Source organism: Halyomorpha halys, unplaced genomic scaffold (assembly GCF_000696795.3).
Source record: "Halyomorpha halys isolate HHAL.00 unplaced genomic scaffold, Hhal_1.1 Scaffold878.1, whole genome shotgun sequence".
Classification (NCBI taxonomy): domain Eukaryota; kingdom Metazoa; phylum Arthropoda; class Insecta; order Hemiptera; family Pentatomidae; genus Halyomorpha; species Halyomorpha halys.
This window is the reverse complement of record NW_027116610.1, coordinates 74,996-98,557: the sequence shown is the minus strand read 5'-3', so window position 1 is coordinate 98,557 and position 23,562 is coordinate 74,996. Positions and strand designations below refer to the sequence as shown.

At 29.8% G+C, this 23,562-nt stretch overlaps 1 protein-coding gene across 7 annotated transcripts in view; it reads right to left on the bottom strand.

Moving 5' to 3' along the window:
* LOC106686805 (proton-coupled amino acid transporter-like protein pathetic) overlaps window positions 1-23,562 on the bottom strand; it is a 125,536-nt gene that overhangs the window by 57,351 nt on the left and 44,623 nt on the right. For 2 of the 7 annotated variants that reach the window (XM_014430332.3, XM_014430335.3), the window contains exon 2: window positions 416-460. The exons of 1 other annotated variant lie outside the window; for it this stretch is intronic. In XM_014430332.3, coding sequence (XP_014285818.1) covers window positions 416-460 — 45 coding nt within the window. Of the gene's footprint in view, window positions 1-411; window positions 461-823; window positions 892-4,303; window positions 4,480-23,562 lie in introns of those variants that run through there. 4 more of the 7 variants (XM_014430331.3, XM_014430330.3, XM_067053329.1 and 1 more) reach the window with 4 other exon arrangements.

The window sequence follows — 23,562 nt, the reverse complement described above, 5'->3', positions numbered from 1 at the left end:
ATATAATCTAAATTACTTATACAATTTATACATTGAACTTAATTTCAGTTTTTTTTTTTTTTTTTAATTCAATTTGAGTCATTAAATTATTTCTCAATATAAAGTATTCTCTGCTTCTAAGCAATAGAAGAAATATGGATTTTCACAAAACCCAAATAATTTAATTAACTACGATGTGTTTCACATTCTATACATTCTAACAATAACTTTGGTGTATGGATTAAGTGGTATGTTCGTTTGGCTGTTGAATTTTTGATCGATTGTATTAATTTTTAGTCAACTTTGTCAAAGCAACAGTCAGGAAATAACGATTAATAGGTATACGGGGAAAAAAATAAATAAATAAAATAAAACAGTCCGATTTAGTAGCGGGTTAGCATTGCTCAGTCTATCATCCTTTACTATACGTACTCACAAGGTTTTCTGACAGATCCACAGTCAGCAATTCGAATTTCGGTTCCTAAAAACATATTGAACATTAAACTTCATGACACTTATTCTTTTTTTTAAATTCCTCAAACTGCATTTGGTATTCTATATTCTCAAATTTCATTCTAATGGTTTCTTCTTTCCAAATGATTTTTCTTAATGTCAACTGATTTGTCGATTTCAGGAAATAGCAAGTGATTCCATGTTTTTTATCTTTTATAAGTCAGATAAAGATGTCCAAAACACGAAATCGTCTTTTAAAATGTACTTTTTATTAGATATCAATAAAAGGATACATTTTTGAAAAGAGCTTAAAAGGGAAATAATTTGATAAAAAAATAATGTAATAAACGTTAAGTTTTCTTAAATTAAATATTAAAGTAAGTATATAAACCGAGGTGTAGAGATAATCCAACATTTGTTTTACTTTTCCAATAGCCACCATGTACCCATCAGACTTACCTGCAACAAAAGAAATAAAAAAAATTAAATATACGAAGCTATACAAATAAATTCTTAAGAAAAATAAACATTAAAATATATTTATAACTAAACGTGTATGTAGCAGTACATGTACAATAATAACACTATACAAATCTACTAAAGCGAGAGAAAAACTGTAGTAAAAATAATAAAATGAAAACCCCGGAATCGAATAAAAACAGGATTTAAGCCTGGGGCGATATGTTTTCTAATTTCAAACGTGTATTTCTTTTTCTTTCTTTTTTTTTTTTTTTAAGGAAACCTTTGTTTGCTACTAGATTGATGAATTATTTTTTTCCATTTCACCTTTGGAAGCTGTTTATACAGTTAATCCAAGCCCGCAGAATCAGCCGACAGTTGGGAGATTTGTAGACAGTTTGTATATCCGATGTGCAAGTACGATCGAACTTATATTAACTGGTGTTTGGTAATGTCCAAAATCCACAAATCGAATCAATAAATTAGACGCAGTTTACAAACAATGGTGGCTTAGTGAGGAAAAGCGGCGGAACTGACAGGAGTACCAGCCCTCGAACAGGCCGGCCACCTGCTCACCATCTGCCCCAATGACCCATTGTCAGCCCCCCTTCGTAATATTAGGCGAATTCAATACTGACCTCTCCCCTCCGAGATGTGTTTACCTTTTACAATGAGTATTTTTCTTATTTTTTTACCAAGGGGCACTTCGTAACTTCTTTTACTCCACTTGGTGAAAGAGGTACAGAATCGACTTGGCGACGAATACAGTGAATTTAATATGTAATACCTACTTGACAACGGAAATTTTCAGTTCTTTTGAACAAACCTCTTTTCTTTTTTATTAGCTTTACACTTGTTTTATTAAGTAGCAAAGTATCGTAATATTGTATCGATTAATTGGATATCAACTTTTTTTGTTTTTAATCAGTTTCATAACAAATTTAAACAAATTTTTTTAGTCCTTTTCTAGTTCATTTTAGAAAAAAAAAATTATTACTCGTATTTTTCGTCAAGATTCTTCCTTAGGATTATTGTTTATTTTATGGAAAACGGTTAATGAGAACTTTTTAAATTTTAATAAAATTAGTAATTGAACTAATACTGAGTGCCTGAGCTACTCATTTTATAATTTTATACTTTTTGTTTCTAATTATTACAGCATATTTTAGTAATTGTATACAATAAACAATGATTTTTTTTTCTGATAGTTTTTATAATCTGGAAAATATAAGTATGCTTGTAATAAAAATACTAATCATTTTGGTATATTTTAAACAAGTAGACGATATTTTAGACTTAAAGATTTGAATTGATAAAAACAGGGGTTAAATTGATATAGATTCGAAACTTGGTGGTGTTCGTATTATTATTATAATTAGTGATATTAATATGGTTACATAATATATAGCTCCACCCCTCAATGTAATTCAAACATAATTTAAAAATCTAACTGCAAATAGATTTCAAACATTTTTATATTATATTAATTATAATGCCAATTAAATTAAAATAAATTTAATTATTTCGATTAATTAATTTTATATACACTTTTTTTAAGTACGACATATCACAATCTCATAATATCAGTAATCGTAACACAAAAATATTAGAAGGAAATCCATCCCGGCAGAATTCCTCCCCACTAATCAGGGAGCGACGGTCCTATTTCACTTTTGAAATATTAGCTTAAAACGGGAAGAGGAGACTTAAGATAGTTAAATCTAGCATGAATCATTTAATCAAAGGTTAGATTTTGGATTTACGCATTGAGAGTTCGTTATGCAAAATTAAATACACCTATTAACCAAAAATTAAACTATTGTTAATGTATTTAAATTGGAAGATTAATTAATTAAGATCCCTACGCAATGGATTGTAGGAAGATATTACGGATGCTGGTCAAAAAAGATACAAATTAGTAAAAATACTATTTATTGGTAATCATAGTACCTTAGAATAAATAGTTTTTTCTATTTTGTACCATTATTATTTGTATCGTACTATTTTGTACAATTATTGACCGCCTTTCGGAATATCTTCCTACAATTAAATTATTCATGCCAATTAAATTAACAATGCCTTTTTAAATCAAAACGATCAACAAGAGAAATTTTACATTAGGTTGTAAGGAAATAATTAATTAAATAATAAGCCGTGAGATTGTATTCTGTTAAGGCCATAGGTTTTATAATTTATCTTTAATTATTGACTCATTTGTCTTAAATACTAAATTTAATTAAACTTCTTTTAATTAGACTGAGAAAAAATTATCATTTTAAAATTAAATTACAATCCAAAACAGCCGATCGTTCCAACACTACGTAGTTAAGAAAACATTGAACCCTAAAAACTTTTGGCCATTCCTAATTTAGAACTCAGCCTACATCCATCCTAAAAATATTTTTAATTCGCTAAAAATATATAGAGCTCAGTGGTTAGTTTAATTTCGTTGTAGGAAACAAAACCCTTTAATGGTTTTGATGCAGTAAATATTACTTTGATTATAGTTTAAAACTTTGACCAACATTAACCAAATATTCGTTCTAACTATAAATCCGCAATTATTCTTAGCATACTATGTTATCATATTTAATGGAATTAAGAATTAAATACTCATATAATTCTAGATCATAAAGGTTGCTAAATGTATTCATTAATTACTCACTATATGTGAAAATAATGTATAGTGTTCTTAGCTACATGTGATATTAATTTACTGTTCACTGAATTTAAAAACAATTTAATTCAAATTTCAGTACTCAAATAGGAATCACTGATGCATCATTACTTAGCTCAGACAGCCTGAGACGGTCAAGGTTCTCAGCGCATTGAGCTGTCAGATGGTCTTCACTCAACAATGCGCAAATGCGCTAGACACCGCAACGAATTCGTTACGTTGAGAACTATACCGTCCTTGGAATTATCAAGTAAGCGTACCATCTCTACAGAATCGTTCTAAGACAAATTTACTGAGGTTAATACTGTTAAAATTTTCCACCATTATTTCTATAAATGTCGGAAAGGATAGAACTTTATAGAGGAACGGATCGTGCCAATGCTTTTTCAAGAGCGCAATGTAAGTCGATATACTGGCATCTGATTTGGTTTAAAGATATTCGCGTTGGCGGCTATAAGGTCTACCCACGGGTTCTATTGTATACTATGGCGTGTAGAGATGATGATCGTCTAGAGAAGATTTATATTTGGCAAGGAATTACTTCAAGATCAACTAAGAAGAAATATATATATCGCTTTGACGTATTTACTCTAGTTTTAGATTGAGGGTAAAGTAGTGTTAAGTTTATAAATTTTAATTATTTAAGTAGAGTAAAGCATATTTGCTGCTTATTATTTTATATATAATATTTACTAAGCTAAGTATATAAGTATTGTGAGCATATGTGTAACTTACTCGTGGCCGAAGCGCCATACCGAAAAAACTTCGCAAATCCCACTTCCATATGAGATCGACATAGTTGAACCCGACGAACCTGGATATGCCGAAGTGTCGGCTGCACACCGGGCCGTCGAATTCATCTTCCATCGTGTTTTCACTCTTTATGGCTTCATCGGCACAAGTGTACTTCCCCTCAGATCCCGACCGCGAATTCACATCATCTCCAACTACTCTAGCACCGATCTAATTTTAATCCCTCATCCCCTCCAAATCCAGGAGCCCCCACTGGCTTCTGGGTGAAGCTCAGATTTGAGAATAGACAGATGGAAGAGAATCCGACCTTCACAAATCGGACTACAATCTGTGGTATGCCCCAGTTACCGGACAAGGTTAACCCTATCCAGAATCTAAACATAGTATCAACGAGTGTTTGATTTATTATCGGAGAAGATAAACCTAGTTTTTATCCCGAACATACATTCATATAATAGTAGTTTGTCGCTATAAGAAATAAATGAACATATTTTCAAAAGAAAAATATTGCTGCAAAGAAACATTATGAATAGAAAAGATGCTTCAGATCAAAACTATCAATACGGATACGTACTTAACAAAACGAAGATTTTTAGAAACATAAATCAAGTAATGTGTTCTTATTACCCAATAGTGCAACTTTTGGATCTGCTAAAACATTTAAAACGTCTTTTAACTATTTTAAGTTCTCGAAGACTTCAACCCTGGTATTTGTTTGGTTGGAAAGATATATCAAACCAAAAAGTTCCCAACGCAAATTGAAAAAAAAAAAAATTATATTTTTCTATTATATATATATTAGAAAAAGATTAGTGCACAAGACAAAATAAATTAACTTCATTATCATGATTTTACCTAGGTGAAACAATAAATAAGAAAAAAATCGATACCACATGTATATGAGAAGTGGGCCACCAAGCCATGAAAAATAATATAAATATAAACATATTTATTTCAGACGAGAACCAAAAATATGAGTTACTGATCCGAAAAATGGTGATTTGATTTTAATTCATAGAAAAAATCGGTCAATCAAAACTTTTAACCAGGTTGCACAAAAAAAAAAAAAAAAAATTGTTTTAAAATACAGAAACATATATTAAAAAATAAAATTTCTATTCCCGAAAAGATATAAAAAGACCCACTGCCTGATTAAGTCAAAGCTCACAGACCTCCTTTTACTCAAGAGTTGTGCGTCGAGGGTATATAGCCAGCCCCGTGTCTGACTGGTTTTGCGTACTTGGGCACGTTGCCTCATGGTATAATTGGCATTTCACTTTGAACGAATCGTTTGAGAACAGGCTTCGCTCGCGAGGCGGCTTACCTGCCGCTATACAATAGCGAACCTGGTGGCGGCAATCGAAAGCAATGGAACTATCTCAACTCGCGGATAAAATACAGAAGAAAACCGTTTAAAAATAAATATTTATTAATAAAATATAAAAATGGATTATATTTATTTTAAAATTAATTTAGCTATTTTTTTTTATCCTAATTCATAAAGTAAACTGTTTATTCGGGAAATCTGAACTAAGCGATATTTGGTATAAATGAGTTGGAATCAAATAAATAAAATATTTGTCAATAGTTAATATTTAAAATTCAATTCAACACAGACAGAACATTTTAGAAACTTCAGGTATGGAATTATGTTATCATACTAAGCCGAAACGTCGAACTTATAACAAAAATAAAATGTATTGAGACAAAAATGGATAAAAATTGAATTATTTATTTAAACAAAATTAACCAGTCTCAAGAAAGTGTAAAGATTATAAAAATTATGATTTTGCTCAAAAAGGTGTTTATTTTCTATAGGTTTCTGATAGATATTTGTGGAGTATTATATCGAAATCTAATATATACACTTTTAGTAAATAATAAAAAAAAAATCATTATCGACCCATGTCATACAGATGAGTGGAATTTTATAGTAAATGATGATTTTTAACACCTATCTAAAAGGGGAAAATTGAAGTTTTGACATAAATTGAATCATTTTTAGATGTAGGATTTATATAAGTCTAACATTTTTCCTTCATTAACCTTTAATTGAATACTCATTTGAATTCCATGAAAATTCATATTTCAAATTCATATTCATATTTCTATGCGATTATCACACAAATTTTAATCAAATGTGATCGAGTAGTTTTACAAAAAGTAAACAAAGATGTTTCAAGAAAGTTTTGTGAAGAAATCCTACAGTAGAAATTATAATGTTTAGGTAATATTTTATTAATGGTAAAATAAAAATAATCACAAGCAAATCGTGAGAAGGTATTAATTAAAAGTCATGCTGAGTCTGGTTCTAGTAAAGGATCTGAGATGAGATTTATGATGGATTATAAAACATGATTGCTGTTCGAACTGCAACAACCAAAATTTATAAAAGACCAATATAAATAAAATTTTAAACGTTTTATATACTTTTGATCAGTTTGTATTTAATCGATTTGCTATAAAATATGGTAGATACAACTTCTATTCTTGTAAGTATCCGCTAAAGAAGGTTTTCAAAAATCAGTATACTTAGTTTATTGAAGAAGATTCATAAGAAGAAGTAGCAGATCAATTTAAATGATTACTAGAATAGTTACGATTTATTTATTTCTGTTTGATAAAAAATAAGAAAAAACTATTATCATCAACTGATTAACATAATTCAAAACGTTTACCACAATATTTGAGAAAGTACAACAATTTTTTTATTTTTTTTCTTGGAATATATTATATATATATTTACACAATAAAAATTGTAATAATTGTTTATTATATAATATATGATCATAGAGTAAAATCGGAATTTGCCAATATAATTCAAACCTAAATTCTCTCACACAATGAACCGACAAACGCTCTCCTGAAACACCACAGACCGACCACAACGCTTCTATTAATATCGATCGAGGTTACTGCTTGGTTTCTTCAAGTGCGATTGCAACACTGACTCTTACGATACTACGCCAAGTGGCATCGTATCAACTATTGCTTCTGAAAAGCTTATTATAGTTTCTATTCATATTGATCAAGAATTGGTCCAAATCGTTCTTGCTACTCAGGTATAGCTGTTTGTGTTTTTAACTACAAGATTGTCTTCCATAGATTTTTCTAAAGTGGATTGGTCTATAACAGAATTCACCTTGCTTCGAGTAAATTATTGATAACTTAACAAAATAAAAAAAAAAAAAAATATATATATATATATATACTCAGGTCCAAAATACTCTATCATGTAGATTTCATTTATTTATTTATTTTTTTATGTTTTTACCTTATTGTTATTTTTTGAGGGGTTCTAGATAATTTTTCATTATTTTCTAGTAGGCTTCAAATTGTTTGCACTAATTAGTTGAAGTTTGATAGATAAATCATAATTGGAGGAAATCATGGCTTGATGAAACCACTTCCTTACATTACCATTGATTGTGTTTAGAAACAGTAATTCCTAAAAAAGTACAGAATTCAAAATTCTTCCGAAAAAAGAATAGTATTTATTTAAGAAACTACAGAATTAGGTAGCCCTCATTTTAGAATACATAAATAGAATGCATATAACACATAAAATAATAATAATTTTATTATTATGTCTAATTCTCAAAATATTTTCTATATAATAAGAAACTGTTCCATATTTTCCAGTTTTTATAGATAAATATCGAAATTGAACTAATATACAGAAAATGAAATATTCTAATGTTAGCCGCATTATATAACATTAGCTGGAAACGACATTAAGGTAGTTCACAGACTATAGGGGTGAGAACCCCTACATAAAACTGGACTAACTATTGATTTTAAAATATTCCAGCCAAGGGTAGCGTGTAACTATCGATCCGTAGCAGTTCCGGTTAGTCTGTAGGCAGAGTTGGCACTGGATTCCAGAGTTTCCACGGGGCGACCCTTCGTCGGATCTGGGTCGGCCGACGACCCGTTGGCCTCCAGCCGAAGTAAACAGAGCCAGAGTATCGACTTTTGAGCTAGTCGTTAGTGAATGGGAGGACTTCATCTTGTAACTCTTGGGTCGGCATGGAGCCACCATGTCCTGCGCTCAGTTTATTTTTATGCTGACATTGCAAACACCATCTATCTTCTCTTCATAACACACCTTCGCTTAGTTTTGTTTTAGGATCATTCCTGTACTATGGTTGGACGTTGAGGCCCCCGTGTTCAATACTTAGATAAAATCCAACAATCCTCAAATAAATAAAATCATAATAAAAAACAAATTAGATCCAGGACATATCCAAAAATACTCATGCAATCAATGCTACCGAACATAAAAGGACTTTAAGTAAAATATGATAAACACAATTAACTTTTAAACCCATTTATTTCATTCTTGTACGTCATAATATGATCCTATAAACTAAAATAAAGTGGAATGTTTCCATGCCCTAATAACATCAAAATCCATGACGCTCAAATATTACAAATAATGAATTGTGCAAAAATTACTACTACTCAATACACCGACAAAAACAAAACAAGAGTTGAAAGAGATAAACAAAGAGTTACTAAATTATTTCTATGATCTAAATTCGGGAAAAAATATAAAATTCTAATCAAATATTTATGAAACGATAAAACGATCAAAGCTTTATTTGTTGATTGAATAAAAAATATCGATACAAACTGCTACTGATTCAATGTAAAATATATGAATTATGAGAAAACAGTATTTGAACCACTATTTAATGACATTACACTTCCTGTTTATAAATGCTATCGTTATTGAACTTTTGGTTATTAATAGTGAAGTTGAGGAGGCATCGATTTTCCATTAAAGAATACACACTTTATTCTTCTTATTGATGATGTCATGCGATATATTTAATGAAAGTAGCATAATGACTTATAATGACTTCAAAATGAATTACTAATACTGATGTTGGATCTTACAGCATTTATATTCGTTAAATATGTTAATTGCAGATTAAAAACAAAACTGTGAATAAGGAAAGTGACTAAGCAATGGTGGTTAATTTTGGGAAAAAATTAAGAATAAAAACAGCTGTTGAGTGTTCGAATTGAACATTTGAAGGCATACAGACAATAAAGGTTGTATAATGCTAAAGCACGGACAAGATTTCGAAAGAAACAAAGAAAGAAAAAGAAATTAACAAATAGACATCACAGTTTCATAAACTTTTTCCCAAGGAAGAAAAAAAAAACATAATACTTTTTTTCTTATTCAATTTCATTTATAAACCTCAAATATTAGAATCTTGTGCTTTATACCCTAAATATTTCCAATTTTAAGTAAATAACATCTTATTATATTGTTTGAGTAAAAACAGATCAAAATAAATTTGTTCGTCAAATATATTAAATATGTCTTAACTAGATTAGTAAAGCGAATAAGCAATGGTTGCTTAGTTGGACTAAGAAAAATTAAGATAAAAAAAAAAAGTTGCGAGTCTGAATTGAACATTCTGAAGAATAAGGTACTTAAATATATTAACTATTGTGCTTCATTTTTACTTAGTCTGAACAAGCGACCATCGTCGTAACCCGTTTGCTCTATGCTTACCTAGTTAGGACACAACCTTAGTGAACATGTGTGAGTAAACTAATTAACAAATATATTTAAAATTTCTCATTTTCCGGATGATTTATTTGATAATAAATGGGAAACTTTGAATATAAATAATTGTAAAACTAGAACTGGTTTATTTAATTTCATAATTTAATAAGTTCCTGGATTATCTCTCAGTGGTCCCGAAACGTTGTACAATGTCATGAATAAATAATAAATAATTCATTCAAAAATGGAAGTGATTAACCTCAAAAAATTTTAAAAGAATTTAATAAGTTCCATTTCTGGGTGATTATAATATGTGGGTGTATATAAACACTACATATACATAATTATTTCTTTGAGGGGGCCCCTCAACTCCGAATTTAAAATAGCACCTTATCAGAATGGATATCTCATGCATACAAATAAACATAACAGATAACCTTAAAATACCATAGATAGTAAAAGGTAAGATCCAACACAAATTACTTTTCTTTTCACAGTAATGCACTTATTAATTCACTTTTTATTTCTGTTTTAGAGGGATCGGAAAAAAAAATTATTTCTTCTGTTTGAACATACCGCACTATAAATTATTATACAATTACACTTCATCTTCTATAATTAATGTCTCCAATAATAGTGGTGGGGGGAATAAAAAATAAAATTGGCAAATTAGAAGCACGTGGTGACAGTTGTGTTATTTGTTCTTTTTTTTTATTTGGACCAAGGTCAAGTTGAAGGCCGGGTCTTTCAGCCCCGAACGCAATCCACTCGGCAACAAATAGCATCATCTAGTGGGATTCGCCCACACTAACAGACAATGGAGCTTGAGCTAATCTTCATTATATATAGTTTTGGACTGTCACAAGGACACAAAAAAAAGAAATAACGAAGTAGTAATGGTCATAGCTCTGTTGCTGTTTTCAACTAAGTCCAATACTAGACAGTGATCAATTAATGCGGGGATTTGTTTTAGATGAGGTTCCTGCTTGACTCTGCGATAGCTTAAAACCTACTGTTATATTAATGTAGCTGAATACCCTAAAATAACAATTAACACGAGGAGGCCCCTCACCTCCGGATTTAAAATAGCACCATTTAGAATGGATATTTCATAAATAACAGATAAACACTACAGGTAACCTTAAAATACCAAAGTTAGCAAAAGGTAATACCCAACACGAATTACTTCCTTTACTTTTCATAGTAATGCACTTATTAATTCACTTTTCTTTTCTGTTTTAGAGGGATCGGAAGAAGAAAAAAAATTAACCCTATCAACATCACCCTACACTTTCTTCTCATCTACTGCTCCACCACACTATTTTTCGACTTCTAACTCTTAATTATTATTGTCATTTATTTATTATCTTTCCTCTTTAATTATTGTTTGTTCTTCTAATTTTTAATCATCACGCGGAGGCCACCACCTCCAAATATTTGTCTTAATCATCTCCAAATATTCCTCTAGAGTTCTCACAGAATGGACACATCAAAACCTCAAATAGGTATTTTACTGAACACCTTCAAATACCAACGGTAAAAAAAGGTTGTATTTAATTTGATTTATGTCACATTAACGTAATACAATTTATTAATTCATTTTTTATTTTCTGTTTCAGAAGGATCGGAAAAAAAATTAATAACAATATCTATTTCTAAACCAAATACTGATAAACAGGTAAACGATTCTTTTTAAATTTTCTTCACCTATAAGATATTTTGCTTCTGATAGTATTCATTTAAAATAAGAAATATAATTAAACTTGTCCAACAATTTAAAATTCTCAATAATAATTTATCAATAGTTATTTCTAAAATATAATCGGCAGAAAAACAAAATTGAAAATTTTTAATGAGTATATACATATATACATAAATATATTAAAGAATGCAAAAGTTATATTTCTGGCTTCAACGTATGTTTTTATAAGTTATTAAAGCAACAGGTTACGCAAAGCATAAACTAGGAAGGGAGTGGCTGTATATTCTGGTGGAAAATCTAATTTATTCCCTCCCTTCTACCCCGTTGTATAATCCGACTTTCATTCATGATGCACCCGACCGAAACGTTTCTAGATTTTTTTTTTTATCGAAAAATTGTCTAATTCACTTTTTTTTATTTTCTGATATAGCTAATTTTGATATTATCTTTAATGGCCAAACCGAATGGCTGCGCAAAGTGCTGCGACCTGTCGAGTAAACTCTACATTAGCATTGAGAACTAAATCTAGAAGATAAGGTGTGTAGCTTTTTTACAACCTATCTCTAGATAGTTTACGACTTGAGATTAAAAATATGACGGCATTATTACAATTTAATAAACATTTTATGGCAGTTTCAACACCGGCTAATAATACGGGATATTGGTCGACAAGTTTTATTACGGTCATCAAACAGTTGTATTAAAATCGCGCAATCAGTAGAAAACATTCTTGTAAATGCAACTAAACCACCAAACTTTATCGAGTAGGGTTCGATTACGTTTACTAATATCTGTTTTTTTTTTCAAAAATATGTAAGACGAGTCTCCTTTTTCAAAAATCTTCACCCAGCTTCCTAGGTTAAATAAATATATGAGCAGTTAATTTTCAAGTTGGTCTACGTCTACTTACGTTTTAATAGAAATATTTAACTTTGTGTTAGAAATAAAAGAAGGATAATAATTTTTTATATACTTAAATGAATTCTATGTCAAAGAAGTTCAATTTAGAGAAACTTAGGCCATTTTCAAAATTACGAACTTTATTTTTAAAAAATAATAAATTAATAGCCCTAGATCATTCGGTATAATGCTTCAAATTAAAAAAATAAATATTGATTTTACAACTTCGTATCCCATAACTCTTGAAAAACACCACATATGCAAGTCGGGAAACTTTCTCAACCAAACTTCAGATAAGTATCTCACTTGGAAATCTACACGTACCAATGGTTTAAAAAGGTTGTATTCAGTTCGTTTATGTTTCTCTTTCGTAATGCAATTTATTAATTCATGTTTATTTTTTTAGAGGGGTCGGAAAAAAAATGTTCTTACAATTTAACAGGACATTTATCACAACTCAATTAAACTCAGAAACTCCTTAAAATGTAGTTGCACTAAAGAAAAAGGAGTTCCTGTCTTTCTTTGTTCTAATTTGTTTTATATTTTTATAAACGAGTGTTAATACAATATTTTCAATAAATAATGTAATGGTCTGAAACCATTATTATAAATACTCAAAACATTTATATCAAACAGAAAATTTTGTTGTTAATTAAAAACCAAAAACATTCTTTTAGCCTATTTATCATCTTTTACTCCGTAATAATGTTTTCAAAATAAAATCACCCAAAATTTTTGTTGATAAAACTTCTCTCTTGCTTAATTTAATTTGAAATAAATGTACAACCCCTTCGGAATTTCTAAACTTTATAATAATTTTGAGAGACTAACAGTTCATTATTTTACTATAATGATATTTCTACGGGACCAAAATCTTATTTTGTCAACTCTATATTAAAATCGCATAGTGTTTATTGAAAATTACTACATTTTGTTCAATTTGTAGCCAGGTTAAAGCCAAAGTTATTCATTTTTTAGGTATTTAAGAGGTTTCTAGATACCTAAATCTACTTTCTGTAAATTAATTTATAATGTTAGTTAACTTTTTGCTAATTTATAAAATCAATGCCTGCCAGTAGTAGGTTATTTATATTGTTAATTTTATTAACATTTTATTTGAAAATTCATTTGACTAAAGAAGCAAAAATTTATTTTGTTTGATCAACTTCTGAAAAGAAAGGTAAAAAATGGATAGACATTGACGACATCATTTTCAAAATTCAAGATATAAAATAAAGAGCTTTCGATTAATTATATAATTCAGTATGGTATGAGATCACAATAATAACAATAACAAAATTAATTAACTTATTTTCATTAATATAATCATATTAAACGCACTTCCCTTTTCGGTCATTTTTTGGGGACACCTTTTCCTAGGTGATTTCACTAACATATGACTACCCAAGTTGTCAAAAAAACTGAAGTTAGATAAAAAAAAGTTGTTAAGTCAAACAAAAACGTTAACTGGATTTTTATAAAACAGTATTACAATAATTTAATCAAAACGCTAAACATGGGGCATAACTACGAATCATTGTAAACATAAAAAAAAAACTGGCAGAAAAAAATGTCTATAATGATCTACAGTAAACAAACCAGAACAACAATTGGGTCAGTCTGAAGTATTTATTGACACCACTTTCACAGGACAAAACTCAAACATGTCGGAGTTCTTCTTTAACCTTGACCGCCACAAAGCGGGCGTTCCATTGTAGAGGAAGTTGGCATTTCTTTGTGTGATCTGTTCTACCTTGGACACTTCCTGTTCAGCTGTCTGCTGCGGCACGTTCGACGATACAAAAGGATCCTACCTTCAAGTTTCCGGTGGAAGACATATGGCCGGCTTAAAGCATTATTACTGTGTGACAGCTAAGCGAGGACTTGTTTGTAAGTATTATCTGTAACTTGTCCGAAGATCGTGTCAAGGTGAAGTCCAAAGGCCAAAGCAGCGACAGGTCGCCTGTGAGTTATATCATGATGGTATCTTATGATCTTATTTCCTCTTGGGTATCCTTTACTGAGTCATAAGCCTAAAAAGGTCTAACTTCAATTTTTTGCCACAAAAACTATGATAATCTTACCATAACTATTTTGTAAAAATGTTTGATATAATTTGTATCCAAAATTGTAGTCGCTTTACCATTTCTTCCGCAGATCACATATTTTATGGTCCATCCGTTACACAATTACTTTTTTTTTTATCACCCCCTTCCTGGTCATTTCTGACATACGGGGGAGGGTCATTTAGAGGTGACCAACCTATTCTAACTATGATGGCGGATCAAGTTTTTCATTTCATGAGGCCACCACGATGAAATAAAGGCCGAATTCGAACCGGTGCCATCCGCAGTTCTCTAGTAGCTAAGACCTGCGCTTCAACCACCTTAGCTACAGATGGGCCCACACAACTACTTCGGTATATCCGCTAGTGACTTCAACTTTTGTAATTAAAATCGTATTTGCTCCGGAACTACTGGATTCCAATAGTACAGCAACTATCCTCTCTCTCCTTCACTTTTCCCATAGTTCAATATCAATCAAGGTGAATAAATTCCTTTATTTCCATCTTCTCTTTTCAATTAAATGTAAATTACTTGAAAACTATTATTATTTCATTCGTTTGATTTTGATTGAAAAAGTAAGTTGTACAATATTTTGTATTTGTATTTTTCCCCCAAAAAAGTTTGTTTGAAAGTATCAAATAAACAATTATTTTAGCTTAAAAATAAGGTAGACATCATCATGATTTGTAGTAGCGTTTTAGGCAAATAATATTTACCTCATAATTATCTTTTTTAGTTTCAATTTCAAAAAAATACAAACTCAGACTTATAAATAATCAGTTGTGAACTCTCAAATACAATTATATACTGTGGTTTTTTGAAGACGCGACCTTTTTCTCTTTATTCTTTCTCAATATTTAATAAATAGTTATTGCATTTCTTCACGGCTTTGATAACTACCTTTAATCAAATATTAGTTTTATTATAGTGTGTGTTGGTTAATGAGGTTCAAATTTAATTCTACGTTATTTAGTTTTAGTCCTGGTATTTTTTTAGAACACTGCCATTAGTTAGTATTGACTAACATTTTCTGTAAATCTGTACATAATAGTACTCTTAACACATGTATTTCTGTTGTACCTGATATGGCTTTGATATGTGATTTTAATGATCCATATCATTAAAATCACAACAAAAACTAGATTCAATGCTAGTCCTCAATCAATGATAGTTAACAATTAATGTATGTTTTTGCTGTTAGGAAGCCATACAATAAAAATAAAACGCTCACAATGAACCCCCGGCGGACAAAAGAGGTGCAGAGACAGTGTACTGAAGAGATTGGTCCAACAAAGGGAGCCAACAAAGGCTTAGTAGGGGGCGTTGACACCTAGTTGCAACAATGGCAACGGCTGCTCTCTAAGTGCGCGGTTCCTTGTTGTAGCCCACATAAAGAGGAAGATGGATCTTGTCCCCATTTCTTACCATAAAGAGGATTTTAGGCGGCTTTTACACCAAAGTAGCAAGTCGCAGGATGCATGTAACCTGCCACTTAAACACTGAACTGTGAAGTTGAATGAGTGCTTACACACCAAGATTGCAAGTACGATACGTATCCTAGATAAAAGTGACAGGTGCAACTCGAGAATCAACAAGTGTTTTCAGCATCTTCGGAAATCTACTCTCCACATCCTCTGAAGAATGAGATTCAATTTTCAAAATATGATTCACAAGTTCGCTTGACAGAACCCAATCGCGCGCAATGTTCATTACACTTCAGCTGCCATTGCATTTTATTATCTGTATTCAAATACGAGTGTGTAGGTGCTTCCATTCGTACCCTTCAACAATTTTATCTGACTCTGAGCACTTCATTGTGTCGTTTGTAAAAGCAGTGGAAGAGTTTCCTTCTTCATATGACACAACAGCAAGTAGTATTCGAACAGAGATGAACAGAAAAAATCAAGGAAAGTCCTCGCGTAAAAGTTCGAATCAACGTGTTTGAGAACGATGTATTTATCATTTATTTGCGTTTTTGATTAAGTAACTTCAATTAAAACACAAATTTCTTTGATCCTTTACCCTCAACTTAGTTTATTATTATCCGACATTTCCTAAAAAATTGAATTAGAAAATACAGATCTTGATTTCTTCAAAAGCATTTTGCCTAGCATTTCTTGTTTCAGCCCTTCCAAGAAGAGAAAATTTAAAATAGGTATCCTTCAACTTATTGAGGAACTGTCATCTGAACTTCTCCTAACACCACTCCGATGGAAAGGGACAAAGGCCAGCATAACGTTACTAATTAAACCGACTTATGGTAATTACTGCAGAACGTAGACTTGTAATAAACAAAGCCAGTACAAAAAAAAAAAAAAAAAAAAATATGAATAACAAATTGAAATCATAGGGAAGTAAAAATATTTTATTTATGAAGATATCTACTTAAAAACAAGCACGGTGAAATTTTAATGTTTATTCGTTTTTTATTTAGTAAATTTGTTTATAATTATCCTTTATGAGCTTCCATTTCTTTCTTTTTTTTTAACATTCAAAGAAAGATGAAAATCAGCACTGCTGATGATGATGAGAATTTAATTGTAATAAAAGTAATACTATATTACTGTCTACGTTTGATGAACAATATATAGTCCACTCATCAACCTGATACTCTATCAACTACAATTAAAATTAAAATTGAAAAAATAATAGTAATATTTTGTACATTCGTTGTAGGCAATTTTTTTTTTTTAGCAATATTAGTGTACACATGTATTTCTATTAGTTTCAAATGTGGTTCCAACTCCGATTTTTTCCATTATTTTCAGATTTCGTTCTTTTAATTATTTTTGATAAGTTTGTGATACTTGATATTATGTGTAAAAGATTTGTCTTAAATCTATTCAGATATTTCAAATTTTTACTAAACATTGTTATAAATAAAGTCAGAACAAGAGAAAATTATGATTAACAAATTGAAGTCATTTACTAACGAAATTACCAAAAAACAATATCTTTATGTTTATGAAACAAATTTTGCTCAATATGACTACCACAAAAAGTAAGTTAATAAGTACAACTAACTTTGAAAATTCCTTTTAAAAATGTAGTAAGTAGTTTTCTAACATTCCTGAAAATATGAACTTAACTGACAGTATGTTTATCAAGAGTACAGTGAAACAGAAAATAATACAAAAAAAATCTACTTTGACGAACTATATACACACTTTATAAAGTATAATATTGTGCAAAAACTTAGTGCATTATAAGTTAAAATTTTCCACATCTCAACATATTTTTGACGGGTAAGGTCCAAACGTTCATCAGATTAATGCCGCCGGTTTAACCTCAATGTCGTGGGACCCGCATTACAGTACTGATGTACTCATATGCAGGCGAATTATTCTTTAATTAGTTTGATTCAATAAACATAAAGACATTAATTATAAATAAATTTTTATTTATTTATATTAAACCAATGATTTCTTCATAAAATTAGTTTTATAAGTTGAGAGATTTTTGGCATGAGTAGATTACAGGCTTTTAAATTTCCAAAATGTGGACGTGTATTTTGTGAAATGTAGTAAAGTGTTCAATAATTAACGAAACTCGTCTGTGAAATTATATTTGTAAAAGATTTGGAAAGAATCATAAATATTATACATGTTAATTACGAAATATCTTTTTGAAAAAATATGAATGGTTGATAACAAAATCTTCAATTATCATAAAACTAAATTCATTCTATAAAAAAAACGAAAAAGCTTCCAGCTACCGGAATAATTAAAGTACGTTCGATCTCTTAACCACTGCTCTGCATAATGTTTCTTCATATGTCAGTCCACGATTTTCAATGTTAGATCTTCAGTTCTTTCAATGTTACAGACAAATTTTACATAATAATATTAGTTAAGTTTTATCATTACTTAATCTCATGGCAAACAACGGATAAACAGTCATCTCACAGTATCATTCATGACATCAGTAGCAAGTACTATAATACAAATAAATATTCATAATATAAAATATTTAATTCTATAAAAATTGTCAAAATGAAAATATCACAAGATTCCCCAAAGAAAGAACATCCAGAGATCAGTTTTGACAAATAATATCGTATCAGTTATTGGTTTTGTTTGTTGTGGATATATTAATTATATTTCTGATATTTAATCAATCCCTTCAAGGTGACTTCTTCTGAGTGATATAATAAACACCACAAATAAAGACCCCAGGAAATTGTAAATGAAATATAAGTTTTGTTCTTACATTATTATATACGATTAAAGAAGCCAAACCATCTTTGATGATATTGTAAATGAAAACACATAAAATTATAGTATATTCACATTAAATGTCGAAATATAGAAAAAAAAGAAAGAAAAACTAGTGCAAGTATTTAGAGAATAACATTTAAAATAATATGTGTATTTGTCTGGTTTCTGATCATTTATAATTCAGAAAAAGACATCCTATAAGGAAATCGATAAAATATATCTATTTTAAACTTAAGTATTATTCTTAAAAGTTTAAAATTTAAGAATGTAATGATTACAAGTAAAAGATCTAAAATTTAAATAATTCATTCCAGTCCTACACAATTGACTATATGACGGACTTGAGGCAGCAAGAGACTTGAACGCAGGGTCACGAACGAGACCAGGCCACGTGGCGTCTTTATTGGTATCGATTAATAGGCGTTAACAATGGTCACAGAGATAGTGATTGAATTAGTGATACTGCGCCTCGCCTCTCTGTTAACTCTCTTGACCATTTGTTGACTCCACTTCCAATACTGCTCTAGCTTGGAACAGCTTTTACATCTTGGATTCTTGCAATTAAATTCACTTTCAGATTTTATTTGTATACTTTTCGATTTGGGATTTCAAAACCTTGTGAGAATAATACCGAGTTACTGATTTAGAAATGAGTCAGTTTAAATTTGCATTATCTTCATCAGCTCATTAAGTAGATGATAGGATGAGACGACCAAAGACGTCACTTCCGTTCTTACCGAAAGTGTGTAAATATTGATGTTTGATAAAAAATTCAACAGTACGGATACAAAAAAAAAAAAAGAATGTGGCAAAATTCAATTATTATAAACAATAGTTCATCTTAAAATAAATAAATAAGTAAAATCATTTGTAAAGGTTTTTTTTTTTTTTTTTGGAAATTTTTGTTTTATTTTAAGACAGAGACGGGGCCAAACTGAAAACTATAGCCAACAAATATAACTCATTCATATCTTATCAATGAACAGCCACCGCCAAAATTTCAATATTGTATTAGTATACTTACAGTCAGGCATATATTTCTGGATTGCCATTTCTGTGCTGCAGATCAATCAAATTTGTATTGACTTTAAAAAAAAAAATTTAAGAGGTTTAAATCCTCCCAAATTTAAAAATTGCATTAAAATAATCAACTATCTCAAATTTAAGGACTTAGAATCTTGGGATTGAAATAAAAAAGAAGACAAATAATAATAAAGAAAAGATAAAAAAATTATAATAATAATAATTTACAAATCGAAATAATAAAATACAATATCAAACACGGGTGTTTTTATTTTTTTTGTTTTGTTTTTTGGCTAACTTTGAACAACATACAAATTGACAGCATTTTTATATATTAATAAATAAACATAGTGAGTATGGCCATTTCGTCTGCACTTTTATCGCACCTAATTCTTTCCTAAAAGTAAATTGTCCATTATTTTCGCATTAATTTAGACTGAAAGAAGTTCGGTAGCTCTAACCCAAATCTCCATAAAGGTTTTATTAGTCCTTTAAACTTCACAAAGTTTTTAACTAGTATAGTTATACTCTACTTTACTTTTTACTACTTTACTACTTTACTTATTCGTATTTTCTCAATTGAAGTGAAAATTTTTCTGTTGTGGATAACCTAAAATTCTAAATTAACTTAACCTAACCTAATCTAACATAAGTTCTATTCAGAACAATCTTTAAATCAATCCTATAAGTGTGAATAGTAACTAGAATACCAGTAATTGAATAATTCATAAAAGCATTTGAATATAAGACATCCAACAGCATAAATTCTAAACTGTTGAAGATATGGCATCAACTGTTTCTCAATGAAGAACAACAAGCAAATAAGACTAGATGATTTTTTTTGTATTTTATATTTTTGTTTGATATTTCCAATAATAAACTTTTTCAATCGATAAAGAAAACAAATAATAACCTCACTCCAAAATTTGAGGTCTTATATGCAGACTAAAAAATCAACCTTGCGCCGTTCCCGCTTTTGTTTTTGATAAATCCTGCCTGATGTTTTGTAGTTATTTCGTTTCAAGATAGAGGCTTAGTCTCACTCTTTTTTATACGGTCATACTCCAGCCATTTATGGAGATGGAGAAAAATATAAAGTATTTTAAAATCTCTTTCTCAAATCACCAAAATAGAAGATTATTAAATATAAATTATTCTTTCCTATACATCTGAGACATTCTAAGTCCTCATTTACCTCATTCTTGTTAAATAAATTGCCAAAAAAAGATTTTAATTGGACCAATATCAGTGAAGATACAGCATTCGGTGTATGGAATTTAGAACCCAAAGCGATCAGGAAACTGATATAACAATTAATCAAGTAATAAAACATTATATAATAATTTTCAGCGTTAATATAGCTGTGGTTAACCTCAAGCTGATTCTTTTATCTTAAAACTATCTTTTGCCTTAACATTGCTTTTCTGAAATCTTGTTTAATGACTATTTTTGAAAGTAGTTTTTTTTTCCTTTCAAAATTCAGTTAGACTTTCTATTTATAATTTACAGATACGTTCCTGAAAAATGATAATACATATACACCTATACATATAGATTATAATCTGACTAAATAATGATCAGTAACTTATTTTACAATTTAGATAATAATTCATATTTAGTCGCTAACTTGACATTAAGACTAGTAAGATTTAATTACATGTATTTATGAGGTCTTTCCTTCTTAAACCTTGTGAGATTGTTACAATTTCCAAAACTGAACTCCAATTTTGGTTACACTGCTAGTTAAAAGCCTAGGACCACCTTAGTTTTTGAGATAATTCCATGTATTTTAGATTAAATAAAACGAAAATGAAATAGCAATGAAATTGGAGTTTAAGGTCCTAATAAACAGAGCGCGATCGGGAAGCAGTATGGTTGCTTAGTTGCTAAACATAGTTGAATGTCCTTGTTGAAATTCAAAAAGATAAATAAGGACGATTCATTATTTGTTTCTTAATTTTCAAAAAATATTTATTTTTTAAGTAAGTAAAAAATATTGGTACCCCATAATGTAATTTGGCAGTTTTTGACCGGCATTGGGTTTCAGTGTGAAACATGATTCTTCAATTGCTGATCAAGGACAGAATCAAAAAGAAAACCGGAGCTGAAAAATGGATAACGATTTTACCGCCTCTCATAAACCAAGTTATGATCCATCATTAGAATAATTTGTAGAGAAAGGAATGATAATACATTATTATAATACGAAAGAGAAGGTAAGAATGACAAATAATTTGGCTTTTAAAAATTCAAGTAATTATCATTTTAATTTAACACCGAAAGTGCTTGGTCTCAAGCTAGCTAACGATTTACTTGAGTAATGAGCAAAACGTTAATATTCTCGAATACATAATAGTATTAACAAAATTTAAATAAAGTAAATAATATGATCATCCGATAGAAGTAGTGACTGATGAATATCTGTTTTCTTTTCAAGTCTGATATAGTGATGATGAAAAACTGTCTCGAGAACTTCAATCAGAGTAAACATTGCAACTGCAAATATATTTATAGAGCTGTAAGCGTGCCAGTTGTCTCATATGTTGTAATTAAATTTAAATCGACCTCAGTTAATGTTTGACTGAGATTAATAGAACAAGACTTACAAACTAAACACAGAAAAAATATTAAGCCAGCTCATTCTAACCTGCTCAGAAAGATATGAAAAACACATTATCGTAATAACAAAAAAGTAACAAGTTACTGTATTTCTAAAAATTAAACCAATTGCTAGATCTAAATGTACTGTCTATAAATTTATAATAATTCATAGTTAATATTTATGAACAAATTTTTAGAGACTAAAATTAAAGAAATATATATTGTTTTTTTTTGTGGATCAGTCAATAAGATGACTATGTTGGGCGACGTTTTGCAGCTTTACAGTTCGTTTAGTCATGTCCTACAAACAAAAATATCACCAGCATTCCAATTTTCAAATTCCACAAGGGTAAAAACTCGTTTCATTGGACGTACCATCATTGTTTACAAATATACCCATCCCAACAACATAAATTATTTGTTGATAATTTAATTTAACCAGGCTAATATTATATATATTAGATGAATATGATAAACATAAGATAACAGCATTTCATTATCGATATTGTGTTCATAAATATTCCTTTGAACATTTAAAACAGAAACAATAAATAATACGAACAAAAGAAAAGTACTAAATGAGAGATAGTGGTATCATTAAAGACAAGCTTTCAATGTCACTGTTGAGGTCAGAAATGAGTTCCGACATAAATAAGAATAACAAAACTTAAAATTTGTTTTAGAAGGTTAGAAAAGACAGCAAATTAGCATTGTTGTTTGAGTGTTGAGTAATTCTATCCAGGTTATGGGTCTAACCTAATTATTACCGTATGATTAAATAAAAATATGTATAAATATTATAGCGTGAGACGTTTTTATTCATACATACCGAAAATTGCATAGAAACACAATTGATGAAGGCTTGACTGCAACTTAAAAGGACACAAAATTAATTCCCATCCTGGATCTAATTCATCTTTATTCATGAGAGCGGTGTCGTTTACATGAATATAACAGGTTTGCCGACAAATTATGCTCCCTTTATAACAGCTATTTATTTTTTACATTCGATTTATTACGAACTGAATTTCCTTTGACATGTAAATAATATGACATTATTAGAATGTGGCACGTGGTCATTCCATTTTGTTTATTTTAACATCCCCGAAATAAACTTTGTTTATCGAAACGTTTTTGAGGAGACTTCACGGAAAGGGTAACAATGAAAGTCGAGTTCGGAAAAAAAATCTTTATAAATATATATA